This window comes from Gymnoscopelus braueri, assembly GCF_963280865.1.
Source record: "Gymnoscopelus braueri genome assembly, chromosome: 1".
NCBI classification, from domain to species: domain Eukaryota; kingdom Metazoa; phylum Chordata; class Actinopteri; order Myctophiformes; family Myctophidae; genus Gymnoscopelus; species Gymnoscopelus braueri.
Window position 1 is genome coordinate 508,698 of NC_137603.1, and position 26,864 is coordinate 535,561.

Consider the following 26,864-nt stretch of genomic DNA (forward strand, 5'->3'; position numbering starts at 1 on the left):
AACTCCAAGTTAGTACATTATAAACATCTACCAAGACCTGGAGAATAACTCCAAGTTAGTACATTTTAAACATCTACCAAGACCTGGAGAATAACTCCAAGTTAGTACATTTTAAACATCTACCAAGACCTGGAGAATAACTCCAAGTTAGTACATTATAAACATCTACCAAGACCTGGAGAATAACTCCAAGTTATTACATTTTAAACATCTACCAAGACCTGGAGAATAACTCCAAGTTAGTACATTATAAACATCTACCAAGACCTGGAGAATAACTCCAAGTTATACATTATAAACATCTACCAAGACCTGGAGAATAACTCCATGTTATTACATTATAAACATCTACCAAGACCTGGAGAATAACTCCAAGTTAGTACATTATAAACATCTACCAAGACCTGGAGAATAACTCCAAGTTAGTACATTATAAACATCTACCAAGACCTGGAGAATAACTCCAAGTTAGTACATTATAAACATCTACCAAGACCTGGAGAATAACTCCAAGTTATACATTATAAACATCTACCAAGACCTGGAGAATAACTCCAAGTTAGTACATTTTAAACATCTACCAAGACCTGGAGAATAACTCCAAGTTATTACATTTTAAACATCTACCAAGACCTGGAGAATAACTCCAAGTTAGTACATTATAAACATCTACCAAGACCTGGAGAATAACTCCAAGTTAGTACATTATAAACATCTACCAAGACCTGGAGAATAACTCCATGTTATTACATTATAAACATCTACCAAGACCTGGAGAATAACTCCATGTTATACATTATAAACATCTACCAAGACCTGGAGAATAACTCCAAGTTAGTACATTTATACATGTATACATAGTGTAAATATATATATATATATATATATATATATATATATATATATATATATATATATATATATATATATATATATATATATATATATATAAAACATTATATACATATATGCACAGACTGAACAAACACTCTATAGTAATGATTACTATCACAATATAGATCTATTTAACACAGTTACTGAACAAACACTCTATAGTAATGATTACTATCACAATATAGATCTATTTAACACTGTTACTGAACAAACACTCTATAGTAATGATTACTATCACAATATAGAGCTATTTAACACTGTTACTGAACAAACACTCTATAGCAATGATTACTATCACAATATAGAGCTATTTAACACTGTTACTGAACAAACACTCTATAGTAATGATTACTATCACAATATAGAGCTATTTAACACTGTTACTGAACAAACACTCTATAGCAATGATTACTATCACAATATAGATCTATTTAACACTGTTACTGAACAAACACTCCTCAGGGAATTCGGCCAGCTGGCCTACGAGCTCTTGGACCAGTCCTACAAGCATGATGAGCAGGTAGCCATGAAGCTGTTGACCTACGAGCTGAAGAACTGGAGTAACTCCACCTGTCTGAAGCTGGCTGTGGCGGCCAAGCACCGAGACTTCATCGCCCACACCTGCAGCCAGATGCTGCTCACCGACATGTGGATGGGCTACCTACGCATGGGCAAGAGCAACGGACTGAAGGTAGGGAGGTATTTAGGTAGGTATGTAGGTAGGTAGATAGGTAGGTAGGTAGGTAGGTAGGTAGGTAGGGAGGTATTTAGGTAGGTAGGTAGGTAGGTAGGTAGGTAGGTAGGTGGGTAGGTAGGTAGGGAGGTATTTAGGTAGGTAGGTAGGTAGGTAGGTAGGTAGGTAGGTAGGTAGGTAGGTAGGTAGGTGGTCTTTAGTGAGGTGGTCTTTAGTGAGGTGGTCTTCAGTGAGGTGGTCTTCAGTGAGGTTGTCTTTAGTGAGGTGGTCTTTAGTGAGGTGGTCTTCAGTGAGGTGGTCTTCAGTGAGGTGGTCTTTAGTGAGGTGGTCTTTAGTGAGGTGGTCTTCAGTGAGGTGGTCTTTAGTGAGGTGGTCTTTAGTGAGGTGGTCTTTAATGAGGTGGTCTTTAGTGAGGTGGTCTTCAGTGAGGTGGTCTTTAGTGAGGTGGTCTTCAGTTAGATGGTCTTTAGTGAGGTGGTCTTTAGTGAGGTGGTCTTTAGTGAGGTGGTCTTTAGTGAGCTGGTCTTTAGTGAGGTGGTCTTCAGTTAGATGGTCTTTAGTGAGGTGGTCTTCAGTGAGGTGGTCTTTAGTGAGGTGGTCTTCAGTTAGATGGTCTTTAGTGAGGTGGTCTTTAGTGAGCTGGTCTTTAGTGAGGTGGTCTTCAGTTAGATGGTCTTTAGTGAGGTGGTCTTCAGTGAGGTGGTCTTTAGTGAGGTGGTCTTCAGTTAGATGGTCTTTAGTGAGGTGGTCTTTAATGAGGTGGTCTTTAGTGAGGTGGTCTTCAGTGAGGTGGTCTTTAGTGAGGTGGTCTTTAGTGAGGTGGTCTTTAGTGAGCTGGTCTTTAGTGAGGTGGTCTTTAGTGAGGTGGTCTTCAATGGTCTTCAGTGAGGTGGTCTTTAGTGAGGTGGTCTTTAGTGAGGTGGCCTTTAGTGAGGTGGTCTTCAATGGTCTTCAGTGAGGTGGTCTTTAGTGAGGTGGTCTTTAGTGAGGTGGTCTTCAGTGAGGTGGTTTTTAGTGAGCTGGTCTTCAATGGTCTTCAGTGAGGTGGTCTTTAGTGAGGTGGTCTTTAGTGAGGTGGTCTTCAGTGAGGTGGTCTTTAGTGAGATGGTCTTCAGTGAGGTGGTCTTCAGTGAGGTGGTCTTTAGTGAGGTGGTCTTCAGTTAGATGGTCTTTAGTGAGGTGGTCTTTAGTGAGGTGGTCTTTAGTGAGCTGGTCTTTAGTGAGGTGGTCTTCAGTTAGATGGTCTTTAGTGAGGTGGTCTTCAGTGAGGTGGTCTTCAGTTAGATGGTCTTTAGTGAGGTGGTCTTCAGTTAGATGGTCTTTAGTGAGGTGGTCTTTAGTGAGCTGGTCTTTAGTGAGGTGGTCTTCAGTTAGATGGTCTTTAGTGAGGTGGTCTTCAGTGAGGTGGTCTTTAGTGAGGTGGTCTTCAGTTAGATGGTCTTTAGTGAGGTGGTCTTTAATGAGGTGGTCTTTAGTGAGGTGGTCTTCAGTGAGGTGGTCTTTAGTGAGGTGGTCTTTAGTGAGCTGGTCTTTACTGAGCTGGTCTTTAGTGAGGTGGTCTTTAGTGAGGTGGTCTTTAGTGAGGTGGTCTTCAGTGAGGTGGTTTTTAGTGAGCTGGTCTTCAATGGTCTTCAGTGAGGTGGTCTTTAGTGAGGTGGTCTTCAGTGAGGTGGTCTTTAGTGAGGTGGTCCTCAGTGAGGTGGTCTTTAGTGAGATGGTCTTTAGTGAGGTGGTCTTTAGTGAGATGGTCTTTAGTGAGGTGGTCTTCAGTGAGGTGGTCTTTAGTGAGATGGTCTTTAGTGAGGTGGTCTTCAGTGAGGTGGTCTTTAGTGAGGTGGTCTTCAGTGAGGTGGTCTTTAGTGAGGTGGTCTTCAGTGAGGTGGTCTTTAGTGAGGTGGTCTTCAGTTAGATGGTCTTTAGTGAGGTGGTCTTCAGTTAGATGGTCTTTAATGAGGTGGTCTTTAGTGAGGTGGTCTTCAGTGAGGTGGTCTTCAGTGAGGTGGTCTTTAGTGAGGTGGTCTTCAGTGAGGTGGTCTTTAGTGAGGTGGTCTTCAGTGAGGTGGTCTTTAGTGAGGTGGTCTTCAGTTAGATGGTCTTTAGTGAGGTGGTCTTCAGTTAGATGGTCTTTAATGAGGTGGTCTTCAGTGAGGTGGTCTTTAGTGAGGTGGTCTTCAGTGAGGTGGTCTTTAGTGAGGTGGTCCTCAGTGAGGTGGTCTTTAGTGAGATGGTCTTTAGTGAGGTGGTCTTTAGTGAGATGGTCTTTAGTGAGGTGGTCTTCAGTGAGGTGGTCTTTAGTGAGATGGTCTTTAGTGAGGTGGTCTTCAGTGAGGTGGTCTTTAGTGAGGTGGTCTTCAGTGAGGTGGTCTTTAGTGAGGTGGTCTTCAGTGAGGTGGTCTTTAGTGAGGTGGTCTTCAGTTAGATGGTCTTTAGTGAGGTGGTCTTCAGTTAGATGGTCTTTAATGAGGTGGTCTTTAGTGAGGTGGTCTTCAGTGAGGTGGTCTTCAGTGAGGTGGTCTTTAGTGAGGTGGTCTTCAGTGAGGTGGTCTTTAGTGAGGTGGTCTTCAGTGAGGTGGTCTTTAGTGAGGTGGTCTTCAGTTAGATGGTCTTTAGTGAGGTGGTCTTCAGTTAGATGGTCTTTAATGAGGTGGTCTTTAGTGAGGTGGTCTTCAGTGAGGTGGTCTTTAGTGAGGTGGTCTTTAGTGAGGTGGTCTTCAGTGAGGTGGTCTTTAGTGAGATGGTCTTCAGTGAGGTGGCCTTTAGTGAGGTGGTCTTTAATGAGGTGGTCTTTAGTGAGGTGGTCTTCAATGGTCTTCAGTGAGGTGGTCTTTAGTGAGGTGGTCTTTAGTGAGGTGGTCTTCAGTGAGGTGGTTTTTAGTGAGCTGGTCTTCAATGGTCTTCAGTGAGGTGGTCTTTAGTGAGGTGGTCTTTAGTGAGGTGGTCTTCAGTGAGGTGGTCTTTAGTGAGATGGTCTTCAGTGAGGTGGTCTTTAGTGAGCTGGTCTTTAGTGAGGTGGTCTTTAGTGAGGTGGTCTTTAGTGAGATGGTCTTTAGTGAGGTGGTCTTTAGTGAGGTGGTCTTCAGTGAGGTGGTCTTTAGTGAGATGGTCTTTAGTGAGGTGGTCTTTAGTGAGATGGTCTTCAATGGTCTTCAGTGAGGTGGTCTTTAGTGAGGTGGTCTTTAGTGAGGTGGTCTTCAATGGTCTTCAGTGAGGTGGTCTTTAGTGAGGTGGTCTTTAGTGAGGTGGTCTTCAGTGAGGTGGTTTTTAGTGAGCTGGTCTTCAATGGTCTTCAGTGAGGTGGTCTTTAGTGAGGTGGTCTTTAGTGAGGTGGTCTTCAGTGAGGTGGTCTTTAGTGAGATGGTCTTCAGTGAGGTGGTCTTTAGTGAGCTGGTCTTTAGTGAGGTGGTCTTTAGTGAGGTGGTCTTTAGTGAGATGGTCTTTAGTGAGGTGGTCTTTAGTGAGGTGGTCTTTAGTGAGGTGGTCTTCAGTGAGGTGGTCTTTAGTGAGATGGTCTTTAGTGAGGTGGTCTTTAGTGAGGTGGTCTTCAGTGAGGTGGTCTTCAGTGAGGTGGTCTTTAGTGAGGTGGTCTTCAGTGAGGTGGTCTTTAGTGAGGTGGTCTTCAGTTAGATGGTCTTTAGTGAGGTGGTCTTCAGTTAGATGGTCTTTAATGAGGTGGTCTTTAGTGAGGTGGTCTTCAGTGAGGTGGTCTTCAGTGAGGTGGTCTTTAGTGAGGTGGTCTTCAGTGAGGTGGTCTTTAGTGAGGTGGTCTTCAGTGAGGTGGTCTTTAGTGAGGTGGTCTTCAGTTAGATGGTCTTTAGTGAGGTGGTCTTCAGTTAGATGGTCTTTAATGAGGTGGTCTTTAGTGAGGTGGTCTTCAGTGAGGTGGTCTTTAGTGAGGTGGTCTTTAGTGAGGTGGTCTTCAGTGAGGTGGTCTTTAGTGAGATGGTCTTCAGTGAGGTGGCCTTTAGTGAGGTGGTCTTTAATGAGGTGGTCTTTAGTGAGGTGGTCTTCAATGGTCTTCAGTGAGGTGGTCTTTAGTGAGGTGGTCTTTAGTGAGGTGGTCTTCAGTGAGGTGGTTTTTAGTGAGCTGGTCTTCAATGGTCTTCAGTGAGGTGGTCTTTAGTGAGGTGGTCTTTAGTGAGGTGGTCTTCAGTGAGGTGGTCTTTAGTGAGATGGTCTTCAGTGAGGTGGTCTTTAGTGAGCTGGTCTTTAGTGAGGTGGTCTTTAGTGAGGTGGTCTTTAGTGAGATGGTCTTTAGTGAGGTGGTCTTTAGTGAGGTGGTCTTTAGTGAGGTGGTCTTCAGTGAGGTGGTCTTTAGTGAGATGGTCTTTAGTGAGGTGGTCTTTAGTGAGATGGTCTTCAATGGTCTTCAGTGAGGTGGTCTTTAGTGAGGTGGTCTTTAGTGAGGTGGTCTTCAATGGTCTTCAGTGAGGTGGTCTTTAGTGAGGTGGTCTTTAGTGAGGTGGTCTTCAGTGAGGTGGTTTTTAGTGAGCTGGTCTTCAATGGTCTTCAGTGAGGTGGTCTTTAGTGAGGTGGTCTTTAGTGAGGTGGTCTTCAGTGAGGTGGTTTTTAGTGAGCTGGTCTTCAATGGTCTTCAGTGAGGTGGTCTTTAGTGAGGTGGTCTTTAGTGAGGTGGTCTTCAGTGAGGTGGTCTTTAGTGAGATGGTCTTCAGTGAGGTGGTCTTTAGTGAGCTGGTCTTTAGTGAGGTGGTCTTTAGTGAGATGGTCTTTAGTGAGGTGGTCTTTAGTGAGGTGGTCTTTAGTGAGGTGGTCTTCAGTGAGGTGGTCTTTAGTGAGATGGTCTTTAGTGAGGTGGTCTTTAGTGAGGTGGTCTTCAGTGAGTTGGGCTTCAGTGAGGTGGTCTTCAGTGAGGTGGTCTTTAGTGAGATGGTCTTTAGTGAGGTGGTCTTTAGTGAGGTGGTCTTTAGTGAGGTGGTCTTCAGTGAGGTGGTCTTCAGTGAGTTGGGCTTCAGTGAGGTGGTCTTCAGTGAGGTGGTCTTCAGTGAGGTGGTCTTTAGTGAGGTGGTCTTCAGTGAGGTGGTCTTTAGTGAGATGGTCTTCAGTGAGGTGGTCTTCAGTGAGGTGGTCTTTAGTGAGGTGGTCTTCAGTTAGATGGTCTTTAGTGAGGTGGTCTTTAGTGAGGTGGTCTTTAGTGAGCTGGTCTTTAGTGAGGTGGTCTTCAGTTAGATGGTCTTTAGTGAGGTGGTCTTCAGTGAGGTGGTCTTTAGTGAGGTGGTCTTCAGTTAGATGGTCTTTAGTGAGGTGGTCTTCAGTTAGATGGTCTTTAGTGAGGTGGTCTTTAGTGAGCTGGTCTTTAGTGAGGTGGTCTTCAGTTAGATGGTCTTTAGTGAGGTGGTCTTCAGTGAGGTGGTCTTTAGTGAGGTGGTCTTCAGTTAGATGGTCTTTAGTGAGGTGGTCTTTAATGAGGTGGTCTTTAGTGAGGTGGTCTTCAGTGAGGTGGTCTTTAGTGAGGTGGTCTTTAGTGAGCTGGTCTTTAGTGAGGTGGTCTTTAGTGAGGTGGTCTTTAGTGAGGTGGTCTTCAGTGAGGTGGTTTTTAGTGAGCTGGTCTTCAATGGTCTTCAGTGAGGTGGTCTTTAGTGAGGTGGTCTTCAGTGAGGTGGTCTTTAGTGAGGTGGTCCTCAGTGAGGTGGTCTTTAGTGAGATGGTCTTTAGTGAGGTGGTCTTTAGTGAGATGGTCTTTAGTGAGGTGGTCTTCAGTGAGGTGGTCTTTAGTGAGATGGTCTTTAGTGAGGTGGTCTTCAGTGAGGTGGTCTTTAGTGAGGTGGTCTTCAGTGAGGTGGTCTTTAGTGAGGTGGTCTTCAGTGAGGTGGTCTTTAGTGAGGTGGTCTTCAGTTAGATGGTCTTTAGTGAGGTGGTCTTCAGTTAGATGGTCTTTAATGAGGTGGTCTTCAGTGAGGTGGTCTTCAGTGAGGTGGTCTTTAGTGAGGTGGTCTTCAGTGAGGTGGTCTTTAGTGAGGTGGTCTTCAGTGAGGTGGTCTTTAGTGAGGTGGTCTTCAGTTAGATGGTCTTTAGTGAGGTGGTCTTCAGTTAGATGGTCTTTAATGAGGTGGTCTTTAGTGAGGTGGTCTTCAGTGAGGTGGTCTTTAGTGAGGTGGTCTTTAGTGAGGTGGTCTTCAGTGAGGTGGTCTTTAGTGAGATGGTCTTCAGTGAGGTGGCCTTTAGTGAGGTGGTCTTTAATGAGGTGGTCTTTAGTGAGGTGGTCTTCAATGGTCTTCAGTGAGGTGGTCTTTAGTGAGGTGGTCTTTAGTGAGGTGGTCTTCAGTGAGGTGGTTTTTAGTGAGCTGGTCTTCAATGGTCTTCAGTGAGGTGGTCTTTAGTGAGGTGGTCTTTAGTGAGGTGGTCTTCAGTGAGGTGGTCTTTAGTGAGATGGTCTTCAGTGAGGTGGTCTTTAGTGAGCTGGTCTTTAGTGAGGTGGTCTTTAGTGAGGTGGTCTTTAGTGAGATGGTCTTTAGTGAGGTGGTCTTTAGTGAGGTGGTCTTCAGTGAGGTGGTCTTTAGTGAGATGGTCTTTAGTGAGGTGGTCTTTAGTGAGATGGTCTTCAATGGTCTTCAGTGAGGTGGTCTTTAGTGAGGTGGTCTTTAGTGAGGTGGTCTTCAATGGTCTTCAGTGAGGTGGTCTTTAGTGAGGTGGTCTTTAGTGAGGTGGTCTTCAGTGAGGTGGTTTTTAGTGAGCTGGTCTTCAATGGTCTTCAGTGAGGTGGTCTTTAGTGAGGTGGTCTTTTGTGAGGTGGTCTTCAGTGAGGTGGTCTTTAGTGAGATGGTCTTCAGTGAGGTGGTCTTTAGTGAGCTGGTCTTTAGTGAGGTGGTCTTTAGTGAGGTGGTCTTTAGTGAGATGGTCTTTAGTGAGGTGGTCTTTAGTGAGGTGGTCTTTAGTGAGGTGGTCTTCAGTGAGGTGGTCTTTAGTGAGATGGTCTTTAGTGAGGTGGTCTTTAGTGAGATGGTCCTCAGTGAGGTGGTCTTCAGTGAGTTGGGCTTCAGTGAGGTGGTCTTCAGTGAGGTGGTCTTTAGTGAGATGGTCTTTAGTGAGGTGGTCTTTAGTGAGGTGGTCTTTAGTGAGGTGGTCTTCAGTGAGGTGGTCTTCAGTGAGTTGGGCTTCAGTGAGGTGGTCTTCAGTGAGGTGGTCTTCAGTGAGGTGGTCTTTAGTGAGGTGGTCTTTAGTGAGGTGGTCTTCAGTGAGGTGGTCTTTAGTGAGATGGTCTTTAGTGAGGTGGTCTTTAGTGAGATGGTCCTCAGTGAGGTGGTCTTCAGTGAGTTGGTCTTCAGTGAGGTGGTCTTCAGTGAGGTGGTCTTCAGTGAGTTGGGCTTCAGTGAGGTGGTCTTCAGTGAGGTGGTCTTCAGTGAGGTGGTCCTCAGTGAGGTGATCTTCAGTGAGGTGGTCTGTGTAGAGTGTGACAGATCAGATCAGTGTGGTAAAGGTCTTCTTCTCCTCCAGGTCATCGTAGGCATCGTGTTTCCTCCCTCCATCCTGCTGCTGGACTTCAGAGGAGACGAGAGCAGCTTCCACTCCAAGGAAAGCGAGGAGAAGGACGACGACAACAAGTCCAGCAAGGTACAGCAGTTACCTCCATGTATGTATTGTCTCCACCAGGCCGAAAGGCATGGCGAGAGAGTATGTTTTGCACCCTGTCTGTCCGTCCGTGTGTCGGTGTGTCTGTGAACAGCTAATCTCCTGCATCGTTGGCAGAGTTTGTCCAGACCTCACACAAATCGGTACACAGTATCTCTATAGTCATGTGATCAACACGGATATGTCCGATTTTCCATATTCCATCCTTAGTGGCTAAGATTGGCTTCCAAAGTTTGTAGGATAGATCCGTTTTGAACAAAATACCTCAAATCATGAACGCAGCGTGCAATTTTTGTGAAATTTTGCATTTGTGTGTGTGTGTGTGTGTGTGTGTGTGTGTGTGTGTGCGTTCAGGACGGGTCCAACGTAGACGCCATGTCTAAGAAAGGTGACGAGGAGGACGGACAGAAGAACCAACGACGGGTTCCCATCAGCAGGAAGATCTATGAGTTCTACAGCGCCCCCTATACCAAGTTCTGGTTCAACACTGCAAGTACACTTTAAATCATTTAAACATTGACAATGATCTTTATTCATACATATTTATAGATTTAAATAATTTAAGTTAAAACATGTAAACAGATTAGATCTGCTACCTGGTCTACCTGGCTCTGTAGGGTTATAGATATGTTTATGGTTATATGATAGATCTGCTACCTGGTGTACCTGGCTCTCTATAACTACATCATCCTGGTGAAGATGGAACGATGGCCGTCTCTGCAGGAGTGGATCGTCATCTCTTACATCATCACTCTGGGACTGGAGAAAGTCCGACAGGTACAATCTATACAACTGTCCATAAAAAGTTCGGAAACTTAATTTCGGTTGATCTTATCTCCCCTTTAATAATACCAATTGGTATATGTGTTTTATATCATTTTTATCGTTGAATAATCAGCTTTACAACGAGGTACAGCTTGTAAGGATCGGGCTTTCGTAGAATGAGCAACACAGCTAAACGTGTGGGTAGCGCCGCCAAAAGATTTGCCAAAATGAAAATCCCCCAATATGCTTCTGGTGGTAATCGCTCTTGTTTTGAGCAGCCTGTCAGCACACACCTGCTGAGAGGGGTGTGCCAGTCACAGGTGTGTGACCTGTGACTGGCACACAGGTGTGTGACTGGCACACAGGTGTGTGACTGGCACCTGAACATGGGTTCTGCAACTTTGTTGAGTTTGTGTTGATGCTCCAAGCCCCCACGGAACGATGCCACGTTTGTCCCTTCAGACCAGACAAGTGAAGCTGGTGTTCTGTTATGCAGAGTGACAGCATTATGTATATTATGTATATTATGTATATTATGTATATTATGTATATTATGTACATTATTTGGTGTCAGCCCTGGTACCATTTACAAACTTAGGACCAAGTTCTGTGAGACGGTGAAGTCAAGTCAAAGGAAGAAAACAACCCAAGAAGACCGGTTCCTCACCCTACAGCTTACTGAGGAACCATAGGTTTCCAGAGATTTACAGGCAAGATTTGCACAACGATACCACAGACAGATGTCAAAGTTGCAGAACCCATGCTCAGGTGTTAGTCACACACCTGTGACTGACACACACCTGTGACTGACACACACCTGTGACTGACACACACCTGTGACTGACACACACCTGTGACTGACACACACCTGTGACTGACACACACCTGTGACTGACACACACCTGTGACTGACACACACCTGTGACTGACACACACCTGTGACTGGCACACACCTGTGACTGACACACACCTGTGACTGGCACACACCTGTGACTGGCACACACCTGTGACTGACACACACCTGCCTGTAAATGGTACCAGGGCTGACACCACATAATATACATAATGCTGTCACTCTGCATAACAGAACACCAGCTTCACTTGCCCTGTTGCATCATGGGTCTTATCCTGAAGGGACAAACGTGGCATCTTTCTATGAGGGCAGTGTTGCTGCTTGGTGCATCAACGTAAACTCAACAAAGTTGCAGAACCCATGTTCAGGTGCCAGTCACACACCTGTGTGCCAGTCACAGGTCACACACCTGTGACTGGCACACACCTCTCAGCAGGTGTGTGCTGACAGGCTGCTCAAAACAAGAGCGATTACCACCAGAAGCATATTGGGGGATTTTCATTTTGGCAAATCTTTTGGCGGCGCTACCCACACGTTTAGCTGTGTTGCTCATTCTACGAAAGCCCGATCCTTACAAGCTGTACCTCGTTGTAAGATGACAAATCAATGATAAATATGTTTAAAAACACAATACCAATTGGTGTTATGAAGGGGGAGATATAATCGACCGACAGTTGTGGCTTGTAGATCGGTTATTTTCATCAGCATAAAATTACTTGTCTTAGTTCTACTGGATCTCTTCTCCACTAGTCTTAGTTCTACTGGATCTCTCCTCCACTAGTCTTAGTTCTACTGGATCTCTTCTCCACTAGTCTTAGTTCTACTGGATCTCTTCTCCACTAGTTTTAGTTCTACTGGATCTCTTCTCCTCTAGTCTTAGTTCTACTGGATCTCTTCTCCTCTAGTCTTAGTTCTACTGGATCTCTTCTCCTCTAGTCTTAGTTCTACTGGATCTCTTCTCCACTAGTTTTAGTTCTACTGGATCTCTTCTCCTCTAGTCTTAGTTCTACTGGATCTCTTCTCCTCTAGTCTTAGTTCTACTGGATCTCGTCTCCTCTAGTCTTAGTTCTACTGGATCTCTTCTCCACTAGTCTTAGTTCTACTGGATCTCTTCTCCACTAGTCTTAGTTCTACTGGATCTCTTCTCCTCTAGTCTTAGTTCTACTGGATCTCGTCTCCTCTAGTCTTAGTTCTACTGGATCTCTTCTCCTCTAGTCTTAGTTCTACTGGATCTCTTCTCCTCTAGTCTTAGTTCTACTGGATCTCTTCTCCACTAGTCTTAGTTCTACTGGATCTCTTCTCCTCTAGTCTTAGTTCTACTGGATCTCTTCTCCACTAGTCTTAGTTCTACTGGATCTCTTCTCCTCTAGTCTTAGTTCTATTGGATCTCTTCTCCTCTAGTCTTAGTTCTACTGGATCTCTTCTCCACTAGTCTTAGTCCTACTGGATCTCTTCTCCACTAGTTTTAGTTCTACTGGATCTCTTCTCCTCTAGTCTTAGTTCTACTGGATCTCTTCTCCTCTAGTCTTAGTTCTACTGGATCTCTTCTCCTCTAGTCTTAGTTCTACTGGATCTCTTCTCCACTAGTTTTAGTTCTACTGGATCTCTTCTCCACTAACCCTAACCCTAACATTATGGTCTAGTTTGTATTTGTTAATACAATTGTCAGTAGATTTAGTCATAGTTTAGTTTTTATTCAGTTTTCGTCAGTGAAAAAAGGTATTCCACCAAAAAAAAAATCGTCATAGTTTTAGTGGTCAAAATGAACACGGCCTCCATCATGTTCTCTTGTTCCTCCACCAGATCCTAATGTCAGAACCAGGGAAGCTGAAGCAGAAGATCAACGTGTGGTTGGAGGAGTACTGGAACATCACTGACCTGGCGGCCATCTGCACCTTCCTGCTGGGTCTGCTGCTCCGTCTGCAAACTGAGCCTTACATGGGCTACGGCCGGGTCATCTACTGTGTGGACATCATCTTCTGGTAACTACTGTTAACACTTTACCATATCTACTGTGTGGTTATCATCTTCTGATAACTAACTACTGTTAACACTTTACCATATCTACTGTGTGGTTATCATCTTCTGATAACTAACTACTGTTAACACTTTACCATATCTACTGTGTGGTTATCATCTTCTGATAACTAACTACTGTTAACACTTGTAGTGACTATCAATCGATATAGAAGCACAAATACTGTTTATACAGTTTCCACACTTATAATATTGGATGAACAAATGGACACAGCAAGTATTTCTAACTGTCTGACACTGATGGCTCAATCTAATGTCATTGGAGCCTTGGCTGCACAAACTGACCTATTGACCCTCAGGAATGTCTCACAGAACTGGACCATGGATACAGATGACAGTTGCATCTCATTTCGCAAACGCAAGGTTTGACTCACTTTGAAGTGCAACCCAAAACTTGCTACATTCTATTCTCAGATGTTTGTCTCCAACTCACTGGAACCTACAGACTCGATCCAGAATGGATCAGGATTCTTGGATTATAATACTGTTCCCCTTTATTGGATTATGTCATCATCCCACAGATAATACTCTGACTTATTGACAAGTAACCATTCATGTCACCATGCATGTCATAATGTTTGAATGTTTCATTCATGTAATCATTCCAATTCATTAATCATGATTTTGATTGTAATTATGACATATACTATTTGCATCATATTCATCGTAGTTTACTGCACTGGATTCAATGGTTTATAATAACGGTGTAAATAAAATAAACACGACATTTGCAGAATATGTGTAATTTAAGCCATGAGCAATGCAAGAGTGCATGACTTCATCTTCCCAAGATGGACATTTCTCTGGACCACTTTGCCTCAAAACAACAACACGTGTGTTGCAACAGCCTCATGTTACTGTCAACACGCAACGTATATAAACGCTGTGTGTGACCCCCCCACTTTAACTACGACTTTGAAAGACTTCGACGACTTCGACTACTCGGAAGCTCCCAGACAGAGGAAGCCCCTCTCTGAGGAAGCAAGGGACTGCGAAGAAGAAGATGCCCTCCATGAATGGACAGGAAACTTCACACCGCACCTCCGTGACTGGAAGGCCTGATTCTCCCACAAGCCAGACGCAACAGCTTGGGGTCCCTCAGACGATCTGACCCTGACCAAATTGTGTCTCCGCTGCCTCTCTTCTCTACTGGCTGTCGTATCGGCAACCCTGCTCGACACTGCTCTCCTGCCTGGCCTAGGCATCCCTAAAAAGATAGTACAGCCTGCCTCAAAGCTCTCACAACTGGCTCCTCAGAGGACTGAGTGAGACAATAGGACGGATCTACAACTACACGTTGCCACAACAGACAACGTTCATCACTGGACATCAAACACATCACATGACAACTGTGATGTGCGGTAAACACAGGAACAACTCCTGAATAAGATCAATTTAGCTGCTCATGGCATATCAGTCTTATTTCATTTAACTGTTGTTTTTCTTACAGGATTAGGTTTAGCTTCCATCTGAATCCAGCTAAAACCTTTATTACTTTTAATGTTGAGATTTTCCTTTTTCTTAAATGTTGCATGCCTAGCTTAGGTTTGATTGAATAAATTCATATATTTTTAATATCAAATCTAGTTTGGTCATTGCTCAAGTTGAATTATTATTCCTTATAGAACATTGACATATGTTGACACACATCTTAAAAAGGCTCTGCCGAGACAAGAACGTTTTCCCCTTCAGATCTTGTAGATTTATTGAAATAAAATAATATTTGATTATTTTATAATCTTTCATTATTTTATTGGTGGTTTAAAGTTAAGGTTAAATACAAATTAAGCTTGTGTTTAGTCATAAGTTGCTTTTCATGGTGCCTCGTTAAATTTTAGACTCTTAATTTTAAATACACATAATTCCAAATTTATGGTTATTAATTTGATTATTAATAATACCACCGATATTGAAATTTACACACTCATGCCTACTACACACTTTACCATATCTACTGTGTGGTCATCCTCTTCTGATAACTCGCTGTGTGTCTGTCTGCCTCAGCCACCGTGCCTGTGCCTCTGCCTGTCTGCAACAATGAAGCCACGCAGCCACAGGGTTGCCAGGTTTAGCGCGACTAACAAGCAATGCACACACACAATTTGTTTGCATCTTGCACTTTGCTTTCGCTTTTGTTTTTTCACCCTTGCTCACAGTCAGTCGCGATAATGTCCGTGTACTCCATTAATCTCAGAGCTAGACCACACTAGGTCTCCAGGGACCGCCAAGGGGTCCGCGATGTTTCGCAGGGCTCCCAAGAAGTTCGGCCCACCGATGTGCGGGCCAGGCAACTAGAGCCCCGTGCGCGGCTAGGGGTCAGGGCGCCGGGACCTCCAGTACAATACATGGAGACAGAGACAGTGTAGTGTCTCAGTAAACTATAGGATCATAGAATACAGAGACAGTGTAGTGTCTCAGTAAACTATAGGATCATAGAATACAGAGAGACAGTGTAGTGTCTCAGTAAACTATAGGATCATAGAATACATAGAGACAGTGTAGTGTCTCAGTAAACTATAGGATCATAGAATACAGAGACAGTGTAGTGTCTCAGTAAACTATAGGATCATAGAATACAGAGACAGTGTAGTGTCTCAGTAAACTATAGGATCATAGAATACAGAGACAGTGTAGTGTCTCAGTAAACTATAGGATCATAGAATACAGAGACAGTGTAGTGTCTCAGTAAACTATAGGATCATAGAATACAGAGACAGTGTAGTGTCTCAGTAAACTATAGGATCATAGAATACATAGAGACAGTGTAGTGCCTCAGTAAACTATAGGATCATAGAATACAGAGACAGTGTAGTGTCTCAGTAAACTATAGGATCATAGAATACATAGAGACAGTGTAGTGCCTCAGTAAACTATAGGATCATAGAATACATAGAGACAGTGTAGTGTCTCAGTAAACTATAGGATCATAGAATACATAGAGACAGTGTAGTGTCTCAGTAAACTATAGGATCATAGAATACAGAGACAGTGTAGTGTCTCAGTAAACTATAGGATCATAGAATACAGAGACAGTGTAGTGTCTCAGTAAACTATAGGATCATAGAATACAGAGAGACAGTGTAGTGTCTCAGTAAACTATAGGATCATAGAATACAGAGAGACAGTGTAGTGTCTCAGTAAACTATAGGATCATAGAATACATAGAGACAGTGTAGTGTCTCAGTAAACTATAGGATCATAGAATACAGAGACAGTGTAGTGTCTCAGTAAACTATAGGATCATAGAATACAGAGACAGTGTAGTGCCTCAGTAAACTATAGGATCATAGAATACATAGAGACAGTGTAGTGTCTCAGTAAACTATAGGATCATAGAATACAGAGACAGTGTAGTGTCTCAGTAAACTATAGGATCATAGAATACAGAGACAGTGTAGTGTCTCAGTAAACTATAGGATCATAGAATACAGAGACAGTGTAGTGTCTCAGTAAACTATAGGATCATAGAATACAGAGACAGTGTAGTGTCTCAGTAAACTATAGGATCATAGAATACAGAGACAGTGTAGTGTCTCAGTAAACTATAGGATCATAGAATACAGAGACAGTGTAATGTCTCAGTAAACTAGGATCGAAGGTAAACCAAGAACCTAGCATCTGTCTAAACAATACAATATCAACATATATATACTATAGGATACCAGGTAAACAATTAACCTAGCAACTGTTTAATTAACACAATAAAATACATTATTTACAGTGTAAACTAGATATGTCTGTATAGCAGCCATATGTTGGACAGTCACCAGCATCAATCAGGCATTCAAACAGCCCCGAGGTGAAAAAGGTGACAACATGTTGTTTTCTTTCGGGTCAGGTGTCACACAATTGCCCTATTTGGGTTCAAAAAGGTGACTGTAGCTGAAAAGTGACACTTTTGCATGTCTGATCAATGTATTTTCTACATCCAGGTACATCCGTGTTCTGGACATCTTTGGAGTCAACAAGTACCTGGGGCCGTACGTCATGATGATCGGGAAGATGGTGAGTCTCAGCCATTAGTTCATTAGTGTTCATTCTTTTCATTGGATTTTATTTCATTTTGACTGTTTGTCTTCAAAGTGGGTATTTTCCCCCTTTAATTGTACAAACCATTCTGCTATGCCACCCCCCACTGACAATGGTTCTGCTTAAAACTGGTGGAAACACGGACCGGTTCCATGACGGCACCAAGGTTCCAAGAATCTAGAACGTAACCAGTTCTAGAACCAAAGTTCTTCTGGTGGAAAAGGGGCCAATGTGTGTAGACAATGTGTGACACATAAATGGTGACACAGTATAATGAACACTATATGAAGATTTGGTTGAAAATGGGTGTAAGACCACAATATGTCAGGTTGAGGGACTGTACATCCGACACTATGATCTGCAGCACAGGAGTCCCACAGGGGACTGTGCTGGCCCCCCTTCTCTTTACCCTGTACACAGCAGAGTTCAGACACTGCTCGGAGATGTGCCACCTGCAGAAGTTCTCCGACGACACAGCCATTGTCGGGTGTATTAAGGGGGGAGAGGAGGGGGAGTACAGGAAAGTGATAGAGGACTTTGTGGACTGGAGCCAGCTGAACAAGTTACAGCTAAACGTCTCCAAGACCAAGGAGATCGTTATTGACTTCAGGAGAACCCGCCCCACCCCACAGCCAGTTTCCATCGGGGGGGTGGAGGTTGAGGTGGTCGAGTCCTATAAGTTCCTGGGAGTACAGCTTGATCACAAACTGGACTGGTCAGAAAACACGAACAGTCTCTACAAGAAGGGTCAGAGCAGGCTGTATTTCCTGAGGAGACTGGCCTCTTTTAACATCTGCAGGAAGCTCCTGCAGATGTTCTACCAGTCAGTGGTTTCCAGCGACACAGAGGCCACACTAAGTCATGTGTGGCCTCACACTAAGTAATGTGTGGCCTCACACTAAGTAATGTGTGGCCTCACACCAAGTAATGTGTGGCCTCACACCAAGTAATGTGTGGCCTCACATTAAGTAATGTGTGGCCTCACACCAAGTAATGTGTGGCCTCACACCAAGTAATGTGTGGCCTCACACTAAGTAATGTGTGTCCTCACACTAAGTAATGTGTGGCCTCACACCAAGTAATGTGTGGCCTCACACCAAGTAATGTGTGGCCTCACACCAAGTAATGTGTGGCCTCACACTAAGTAATGTGGTGGTCCTTGACTTTTACCACTGCGCCGCCCGAGCGCCAGACGATAGACATGTTGTATCTTCTGTATATTTTACAGATGATAGACATGTAGTTTATATGTATTTACAGATGGTAGACATGTAGTTTATATGTATTTACAGATGATAGTCATGTAGTTTATATATATTTACAGATGATAGACATGTAGTTTATATATATTTTACAGATGATATTCATATAGTTTATATATATTTACAGATGATAGTCATGTAGTTTATATATATTTTACAGATGATAGACATGTAGTTTATATATATATTTACAGATGATATACATGTAGTTTATATATATTTTACAGATGATAGACATGCTGTACTTCGTGGTCATAATGCTGGTGGTGCTGATGAGCTTCGGCGTGGCCCGGCAGGCCATCCTGCACCCAGATGAAAAACCAACATGGCGGCTGGCCAGGAACATCTTCTACATGCCTTACTGGATGATCTACGGAGAGGTGTTTGCAGACAGCATAGACCGTAAGACCAAAGTTCATAGTAAGATGACGTTTCTCAGGGGCCAATAAAAACATCATAAACATGTCATAATAATAATAATAATAATAATAATAATAATAACTAACAATACCTTTTACATACAGAAGCACCTTCAATGCATAGGATAGTATTCTATGAGATGCTAATGATCTTTATTTATGTATAGAAATACAGCTCAAACCTAAACAGATTAAAACAACAAAACAGCAGAAATACATCTCATAAGATGCTATAGTTAAAAGCTAAATTGAAAAGGTGGGTTTTCAGTTGACTGTGCTAGGAGTAGTTTACCCACACCAACTACACACACACACACACACACACACACACACACACACACACACACACACACACACACACACACACACACACACACACACACACACACACACACACACCCATGACGCCTTGAATGCATGGATTTGTTTTTGTGGCATTCCGGTAGGAGACATTAGACTTTTGTTTTGTTTGTACATATAGTGATATATTGCCAGTTTTTCTTTTGTGTTGATATTTGTGATAACTGTTTGGTGCTACTATATGACTAGGAATTGAATACCAAGGACCTCAATGGATGGACCTTTTAGTCAAAGTATTTTAAATATTATATATATATATGATTTAAATATTCAATCAAAGACTCATAGGAGTCTCTGTGAGTCTCCTACTGAGACTGAGTACTACTGAGTCTCTGTGAGTCTCTGTGAGACTCTGTGAGTCTCTGTGAGACTCTGTGAGTCTATGTGAGTCTCTGTGAGACTCTGTGAGACTCTGTGAGTCTCTGTGAGACTCTGTGAGTGTCTGTGAGTCTCTGTGAGACTCTGTGAGTTTCCTACCAGAGACCGTCGGTCATCACATTATTGTCTCAGGAATGTGACCAAAACAAAACATCTCCATGAATTCAAGGCTTCATGGTGTGTGTGTGTGTGTGTGTGTGTGTGTGTGTGTGTGTGTGTGTGTGTGTGTGTGTGTGTGTGTGTGTGTGTGTAGTTGATAAAACATAAGTAATTATTTTGTGTGAACTACTCCTTTAATGCCTCCCTGATTTCTTGAGGTAAAGTGTTCCACAGATTAACTGATGAATGCAGCATCATTATGTTCTCTCTATTAGACCTGCCTCTAAGAACTCTCAGGGGTCATACCATGTAAGGCTTTAAACACATGGGTCATACCATGTAGGGCTTTAAACACATGGGTCATACCATGTAGGGCTTTAAACACATGGGTCATACCATGTAAGGCTTTAAACACATGGGCCATACCATGTAGTAGTTTAAACACATGGGCCATACCATGTAGTAGTTTAAACACATGGGCCATACCATGTAGTAGTTTAAACACATGGGTCATACCATGTAAGGCTTTAAACACATGGGTCATACTATGTAGTAGTTTAAACACATGGGCCATACCATGTAGTAGTTTAAACACATGGGCCATACCATGTAGTAGTTTAAACACATGGGTCATACCATGTAAGGCTTTAAACACATGGGCCATACCATGTAGTAGTTTAAACACATGGGTCATACCATGTAGTAGTTTAAACACATGGGTCATACCATGTAGTAGTTTAAACACATGGGCCATACCATGTAGTAGTTTAAACACATGGGCCATACCATGTAGTGCTTTAAACACATGGGTCATACCATGTAGTAGTTTAAACACATGGGCCATACCATGTAGTAGTTTAAACACATGGGTCATACCATGTAGTAGTTTAAACACATGGGTCATACCATGTAGTAGTTTAAACACATGGGCCATACCATGTAGTAGTTTAAACACATGGGTCATACCATGTAGTAGTTTAAACACATGGGTCATACCATGTAGTAGTTTAAACACATGGGTCATACCATGTAAGGCTTTAAACACAAGAAGCAACATTTTAAAGTTGACTCTAAATGAAACAGGAAGCCAATGTAAAGTCGCCCAGACTGGGGTCGTGTCTTCTGGTTCTTGTTTTGAGTTTTACATTAATTGCAGTCACTGTAATACAGATGAGCTGTATTACTGTATTACTGTATTACTGCGTTGATTTTGTGGACTAAATCATGACAAACAATGTTGGTCAACTACCTTTTTTTCCACTGACGAAAACTAAATTAAAACTAAATTAAAACTAAATTAAAACTAAATTAAAACTAAGTTATGATGACTAAAACTATGACTAGAAATAAATCTAGAATGCATAGGGACTAGAGGAGAAGAAATCCATAGAATACGTCAACCCATAACTTCTTGAGAAGAGATCCAGAAGAGAAGAATTCCAGTAGAACTAAGACTAGTGGAGAAGAGATCCAGTAGAACTAAGACTAGTGGAGAAGAGATCCAGTAGAACCAAGACTAGAATAGAAGAGATCCAGTAGAACTAAGACTAGAGGAGAAGAGATCCAGTAGAACTAAGACTAGAATAGAAGAGATCCAGTAGAACTAAGACTAGAGGAGAAGAGATCCAGTAGAACTAAGACTAGTGGAGAAGAGATCCAGTAGAACTAAGACTAGAATAGAAGAGATCCAGTAGAACTAAGACTAGAGGAGAAGAGATCCAGTCGAACTAAGACTAGAGGAGAAGAGATCCAGTAGATATAAGACTAGTGGAGAAGAGATCCAGTCGAACTAAGACTAGAGGAGAAGAGATCCAGTAGATATAAGACTAGTGGAGAAGAGATCCAGTAGAACTAAGACTAGTGGAGAAGAGATCCAGTAGAACTAAGACTAGTGGAGAAGAGATCCAGTAGAACTAAGACCAGAGGAGAACAGATCCAGTAGAACCAAGACTAGTGGAGAAGAGATCCAGTAGAACTAAGACTAGTGGATAAGAGATCCAGTAGAACTAAGACTAGTGGATAAGAGATCCAGTCGAACTAAGACTAGTGGAGAAGAGATCCAGTAGATCTAAGACTAGTGGAGAAGAGATCCAGTAGAACTAAGACTAGTGGAGAAGAGATCCAGTAGATATAAGACTAGTGGAGAAGAGATCAAGTAGAACTAAGACTAGAGGAGAAGAGATCCAGTCGAACTAAGACTAGAGGAGAAGAGATCCAGTAGATATAAGACTAGTGGAGAAGAGATCCAGTAGAACTAAGACTAGTGGAGAAGAGATCCAGTAGAACTAAGACTAGTGGAGAAGAGATCCAGTAGAACCAAGACTAGTGGAGAAGAGATCCAGTAGAACTAAGACGAGTGGAGAAGAGATCCAGTAGAACTAAGACTAGAGGAGAAGAGATCCAGTAGAACTAAGACTAGAATAGAAGAGATCCAGTAGAACTAAGACTAGAGGAGAAGAGATCCGGTAAAACTAAGACTAGCAGAGAAGAGATCCAGTAGAACTAAGACTAGAGGAGAAGAGATCCAGTAGAACTAAGACTAGCGGAGAAGAGATCCAGTAGAACTAAGACTAGAGGAGAACAGATCCAGTAGAACTAAGACTAGTGGAGAAGAGATCCAGTAGAACTAAGACTGGCGGAGAAGAGATCCAGTAGAACTAAGACTAGTGGAGAAGAGATCCAGTAGAACTAAGACTAGTGGAAAAGAGATCCAGTAGTGTGGATACAATGTGTATTTATATATCAGTGTTATATTGTGTAGTTTTGTGTAGTTCATGTTGGTGTTTAATGTTATATAGTGTATTGTTTTGTGCAGTTTATGTTGTGTTGGTGTTATTACTGTTCTCTTGTCTCTTTTATCTGGTGTTTTCCTGAACCTCTGCCTGGCTCAGTGTACGCTATGGAGATCAACCGTAAGTATTCATTATAATGTTTATATAATGTTATATAATTACAATGTTATATTTATATAATGTTATATAACTATAACGTTATATAAGTAATGACTATAATGTTTATATAATTTTTTTGAACTATAACGCTATTTAAGTAATTACTATAACTAGTCCATACCCGTCGGGACGCATGCGCAGTTTGATCATTCATCCCATAGGTCGCGGGGCCATCCCACAGCTGGGGAGACGTAACCATGGCGACATTCTTTTACACAAAAATGCTAATAAACAGCTGACATTTGGGGAAAGCGAAAAACGGGCTTCGCTTTTCCGTGCACATGGTAATGTGTGTGTGTGTGTGTGTGTGTGTGTGTGTGTGTGTGTGTGTGTGTGTGTGTGTGTGTGTGTGTGTGTGTGTGTGTGTGTGTGTGTGTGTGACACATGGTAATGGTGAATGTCTGTGTGCAAATGCAGAGCAATTGCTCCAGCCACTGAGAAGAACCGGGCAGAACAGATTTTGGGCTCACCACACAGAGCTTTGTAGAATTATACGAGGATGTTTATATAATGTTATATAACTATAACGTTATATAAATAATTACTATTATTATATAATAGTAATAGAAATTAAGTATTTAACAAGTAAGAAATAGGTACTTATTACCTCATCTCAGCTGGCTATAAACAGAAATTCTAGTCTTTTAGATTCTAGTCAAATATCTTGTATTGTGTAGACATTCAAAGTGTTTCTCCTGACCCAGTGTGTATTCAATGCACATGTTTATATTTATTCATCATAGCGAAGTCGGGCAAAGATCTCGTTGCTCCATGTTTCAACTTTTTATGTTCGTTTTTTCCTCTGTACATTAATGTCCTACTTTGTCATCCTACACATAATAATAATAATAATCATGTATTCCAGCTCCCTGCGGTGACAACATGTATGATGAGGATGGGAAGAAGCTTCCTCCCTGCATCCCTGGAGCATCTCTGACTCCTGCCATCATGGCCTGTTACCTTCTGGTGGCCAACATCCTTCTGGTCAACCTGCTGATCGCTGTGTTCAAGTAAGACCATTTAAACACCCTGTGTTCAAGTAAGACCATTTAAACATCCTGTGTTCAAGTAAGACCATTTAAACGCCCTGTGTTCAAGTAAGACCATTTAAACATCCTGTGTTCAAGTAAGACCCTTTAAATGTCCTGCTGTGTTCAAGTAAGACCCTTTAACACATCGACCGCCAGAGGTTAATCTCATAATGTACTCACCAGTGCCAAGGTGTTATTGTCGTTTTTTTGTTTTTTTCATGTCGCCATAGATCTTGTTAAAATCCTTAAGATTGAGCCGTACACGGTCTGTTTACATCTGCGACATCTCACTGTATCTCCCAGTGAAAACCACGTGTCAAACGGGGCATCCATGTTGTAGTTAGAGCGGATTACGTTAAACAGTGATATGCGAGGAGAAAAAACTACAGGAAGAGAATTGAGTTTCAGTTTCGTCTGTAGAACGAGGGCGGACGTGATCGTCAAAACCGGATCCCAAATAATTATGTTTCCGGTCATCAAACCGGAAACGGAAGTGGATAAAAAAAAATCCGAAAGTGCACCCGGAAATTTTTAGCGCGAAAAGACCGTGGACCGTAGGGCTACGGTCTCGGCGCTTAACAGTTGGATTTAACGGACCGTAGGACTACGTTCTTGGCGGTTAATGTGTTAAACGTCCTACTGTGTTCAAGTAAGGCCCTTTAAATGTCCTGCTGTGTTCAAGTAAGACCATTTAAACATCCCGTGTTCAAGTAAGACCATTTAAACATCCTGCTGTGTTCAAGTAAGACAATTTAAATATCCTGCTATGTTGAAGTATGACCATTTAAACATCCCGTGTTCAAGTAAGACCATTTAAACATCCTGCTGTGTTCAAGTAAGACCATTTAAACATTCCATGTTCAAGTAAGACCATTTAAACATCCTGCTGTGTTCAACTAAGACCATTTAAACATCCTGTGTTCACGTAAGACCATTTAAACATCATACTCTGTTCAAGTAAGACCATTTAAATATCCTGCTGTGTTCAAGTAAGACCATTTAAACATCCCGTGTTCAAGTAAGACCATTTAAACATCATACTGTGTTCAAGTAAGACCATTTAAACATCCTGTGTTCAAGTAAGACCATTTAAACATCATGTGTTCAAGTAAGACCATTTAAACATCCTGTGTTCAAGTAATACCATTTAAACATCCTGCTGTGTTCAAGTAAGACCATTTAAACGTCCTGCTGTGTTCAAGTAAGTCTATTTAGACATCCTGCTGTGTTCAAGTAAGACCATTTAAACATCCTGCTGAGTTCAAGTAAGACCATTTAAAGGTCCTGCTGTGTTCAAGTAAGACCATTTAAACGTCCTGCTATGTTCAAGTAAGACCATTTAAACATCATGCTGTGTTCAAGTAAGACCATTTAAACATCTGTTGTGTTCAAGTGAGACCATTTAAACATCCTGCTGTATTCAAGTAAGACCATTTAAACATCCCGTGTTCAAGTAAGACCATTTAAACATCCCGTGTTCAAGTAAGACCATTTAAACATCCTGTGTTCAAATAAGACCATTTAAACACCCTGTGTTCAAGTAAGACCATTTAAACATCCTGTGTTCAAGTAAGACCATTTAAACGCCCTGTGTTCAATTAAGACCATTTAAACATCCTGTGTTCAAGTAAAACCCTTTAAATGTCCTGCTGTGTTCAAGTAAGACCCTTTAAACGTCCTACTGTGTTCAAGTAAGACCCTTTAAATGTCCTGCTGTGTTCAAGTAAGACCATTTAAACATCCCGTGTTCAAGTAAGACCATTTAAACATCCCGTGTTCAAGTAAGACCATTTAAACATCCTGCTGTGTTCAAGTAAGACCATTTAAACATTCCATGTTCAATTAAGACCATTTAAACATCCTGCGTTCATGTAAGACCATTTAAACGTCATACTCTGTTCAAGTAAGACCATTTAAATATCCTGCTGTGTTCAAGTAAGACCATTTAAACATCCAGTGTTCAAGTAAGACCATTTAAACATCATACTGTGTTCAAGTAAGATCATTTAAACATCCTGTGTTCAAGTAAGACCATTTAAACGTCATGTGTTCAAGTAAGACCATTTAAACATCCTGCTGTGTTCAAGTAAGACCATTTAAACGTCCTGCTGTGTTCAAGTAAGTCTATTTAAACATCATGCTGTGTTCAAGTAAGACCATTTAAACATCCTGCTGAGTTCAAGTAAGACCATTTAAAGGTCCTGCTGTGTTCAAGTACGACCATTTAAACATCCTGCTGTGTTCAAGTAAGACCATTTAAACATCCTGTGTTCACTTAAGACCATTTTAATATCCTGCTGTGTTCAAGTAAGACCATTTAAACATCCCGTGTTCAAGTAAGACCATTAAAACATCCTGCTGTGTTCAAATAAGTCCATTTAAACATCCTGTGTTTAAGTAAGACCATTTAAACGTCCTGCTGTGTTCAAGTAAGACCATTTAAACATCCTGTGTTCAAGTAAGACCATTTAAATATCCTGCTATGTTGAAGTAAGACCATTTAAACATCCTGCTGTATTCAAGTAAGACCATTTAAACATCCCGTGTTCAAGTAAGACCATTTAAACATCCCGTGTTCAAGTAAGACCATTTAAACATCCTGTGTTCAAATAAGACCATTTAAACACCCTGTGTTCAAGTAAGACCATTTAAACATCCTGTGTTCAAGTAAGACCATTTAAACGCCCTGTGTTCAATTAAGACCATTTAAACATCCTGTGTTCAAGTAAAACCCTTTAAATGTCCTGCTGTGTTCAAGTAAGACCCTTTAAACGTCCTACTGTGTTCAAGTAAGACCCTTTAAATGTCCTGCTGTGTTCAAGTAAGACCATTTAAACATCCCGTGTTCAAGTAAGACCATTTAAATATCCTGCTATGTTGAAGTAAGACCATTTAAACATCCCGTGTTCAAGTAAGACCATTTAAACATCCTGCTGTGTTCAAGTAAGACCATTTAAACATTCCATGTTCAATTAAGACCATTTAAACATCCTGCGTTCATGTAAGACCATTTAAACGTCATACTCTGTTCAAGTAAGACCATTTAAATATCCTGCTGTGTTCAAGTAAGACCATTTAAACATCCAGTGTTCAAGTAAGACCATTTAAACATCATACTGTGTTCAAGTAAGATCATTTAAACATCCTGTGTTCAAGTAAGACCATTTAAACGTCATGTGTTCAAGTAAGACCATTTAAACATCCTGCTGTGTTCAAGTAAGACCATTTAAACGTCCTGCTGTGTTCAAGTAAGTCTATTTAAACATCATGCTGTGTTCAAGTAAGACCATTTTAACATCCTGCTGAGTTCAAGTAAGACCATTTAAAGGTCCTGCTGTGTTCAAGTAAGACCATTTAAACGTCCTGCTGTGTTCAAGTACGACCATTTAAACATCCTGCTGTGTTCAAGTAAGACCATTTAAACATCCTGTGTTCACTTAAGACCATTTTAATATCCTGCTGTGTTCAAGTAAGACCATTTAAACATCCCGTGTTCAAGTAAGACCAT

General features: G+C 41.9%; 1 protein-coding gene across 1 annotated transcript in view; it reads left to right on the forward strand.

The window, feature by feature from the left end:
- LOC308082033 (transient receptor potential cation channel subfamily M member 1-like) overlaps positions 1–26,864 on the forward strand; it is a gene marked incomplete at both ends in the record, with an annotated part of 90,593 nt that overhangs the window by 49,610 nt on the left and 14,119 nt on the right. Inside the window, 9 exons of the mRNA XM_080423644.1 lie at positions 1,357–1,585; positions 9,038–9,154; positions 9,527–9,665; positions 9,825–9,949; positions 12,594–12,772; positions 16,760–16,832; positions 18,346–18,538; positions 22,266–22,286; positions 23,191–23,335. Of these exons, the coding sequence (XP_080279770.1) occupies positions 1,357–1,585; positions 9,038–9,154; positions 9,527–9,665; positions 9,825–9,949; positions 12,594–12,772; positions 16,760–16,832; positions 18,346–18,538; positions 22,266–22,286; positions 23,191–23,335 (1,221 nt within the window). The remainder of the gene's footprint in view (positions 1–1,356; positions 1,586–9,037; positions 9,155–9,526; positions 9,666–9,824; positions 9,950–12,593; positions 12,773–16,759; positions 16,833–18,345; positions 18,539–22,265; positions 22,287–23,190; positions 23,336–26,864) is intronic.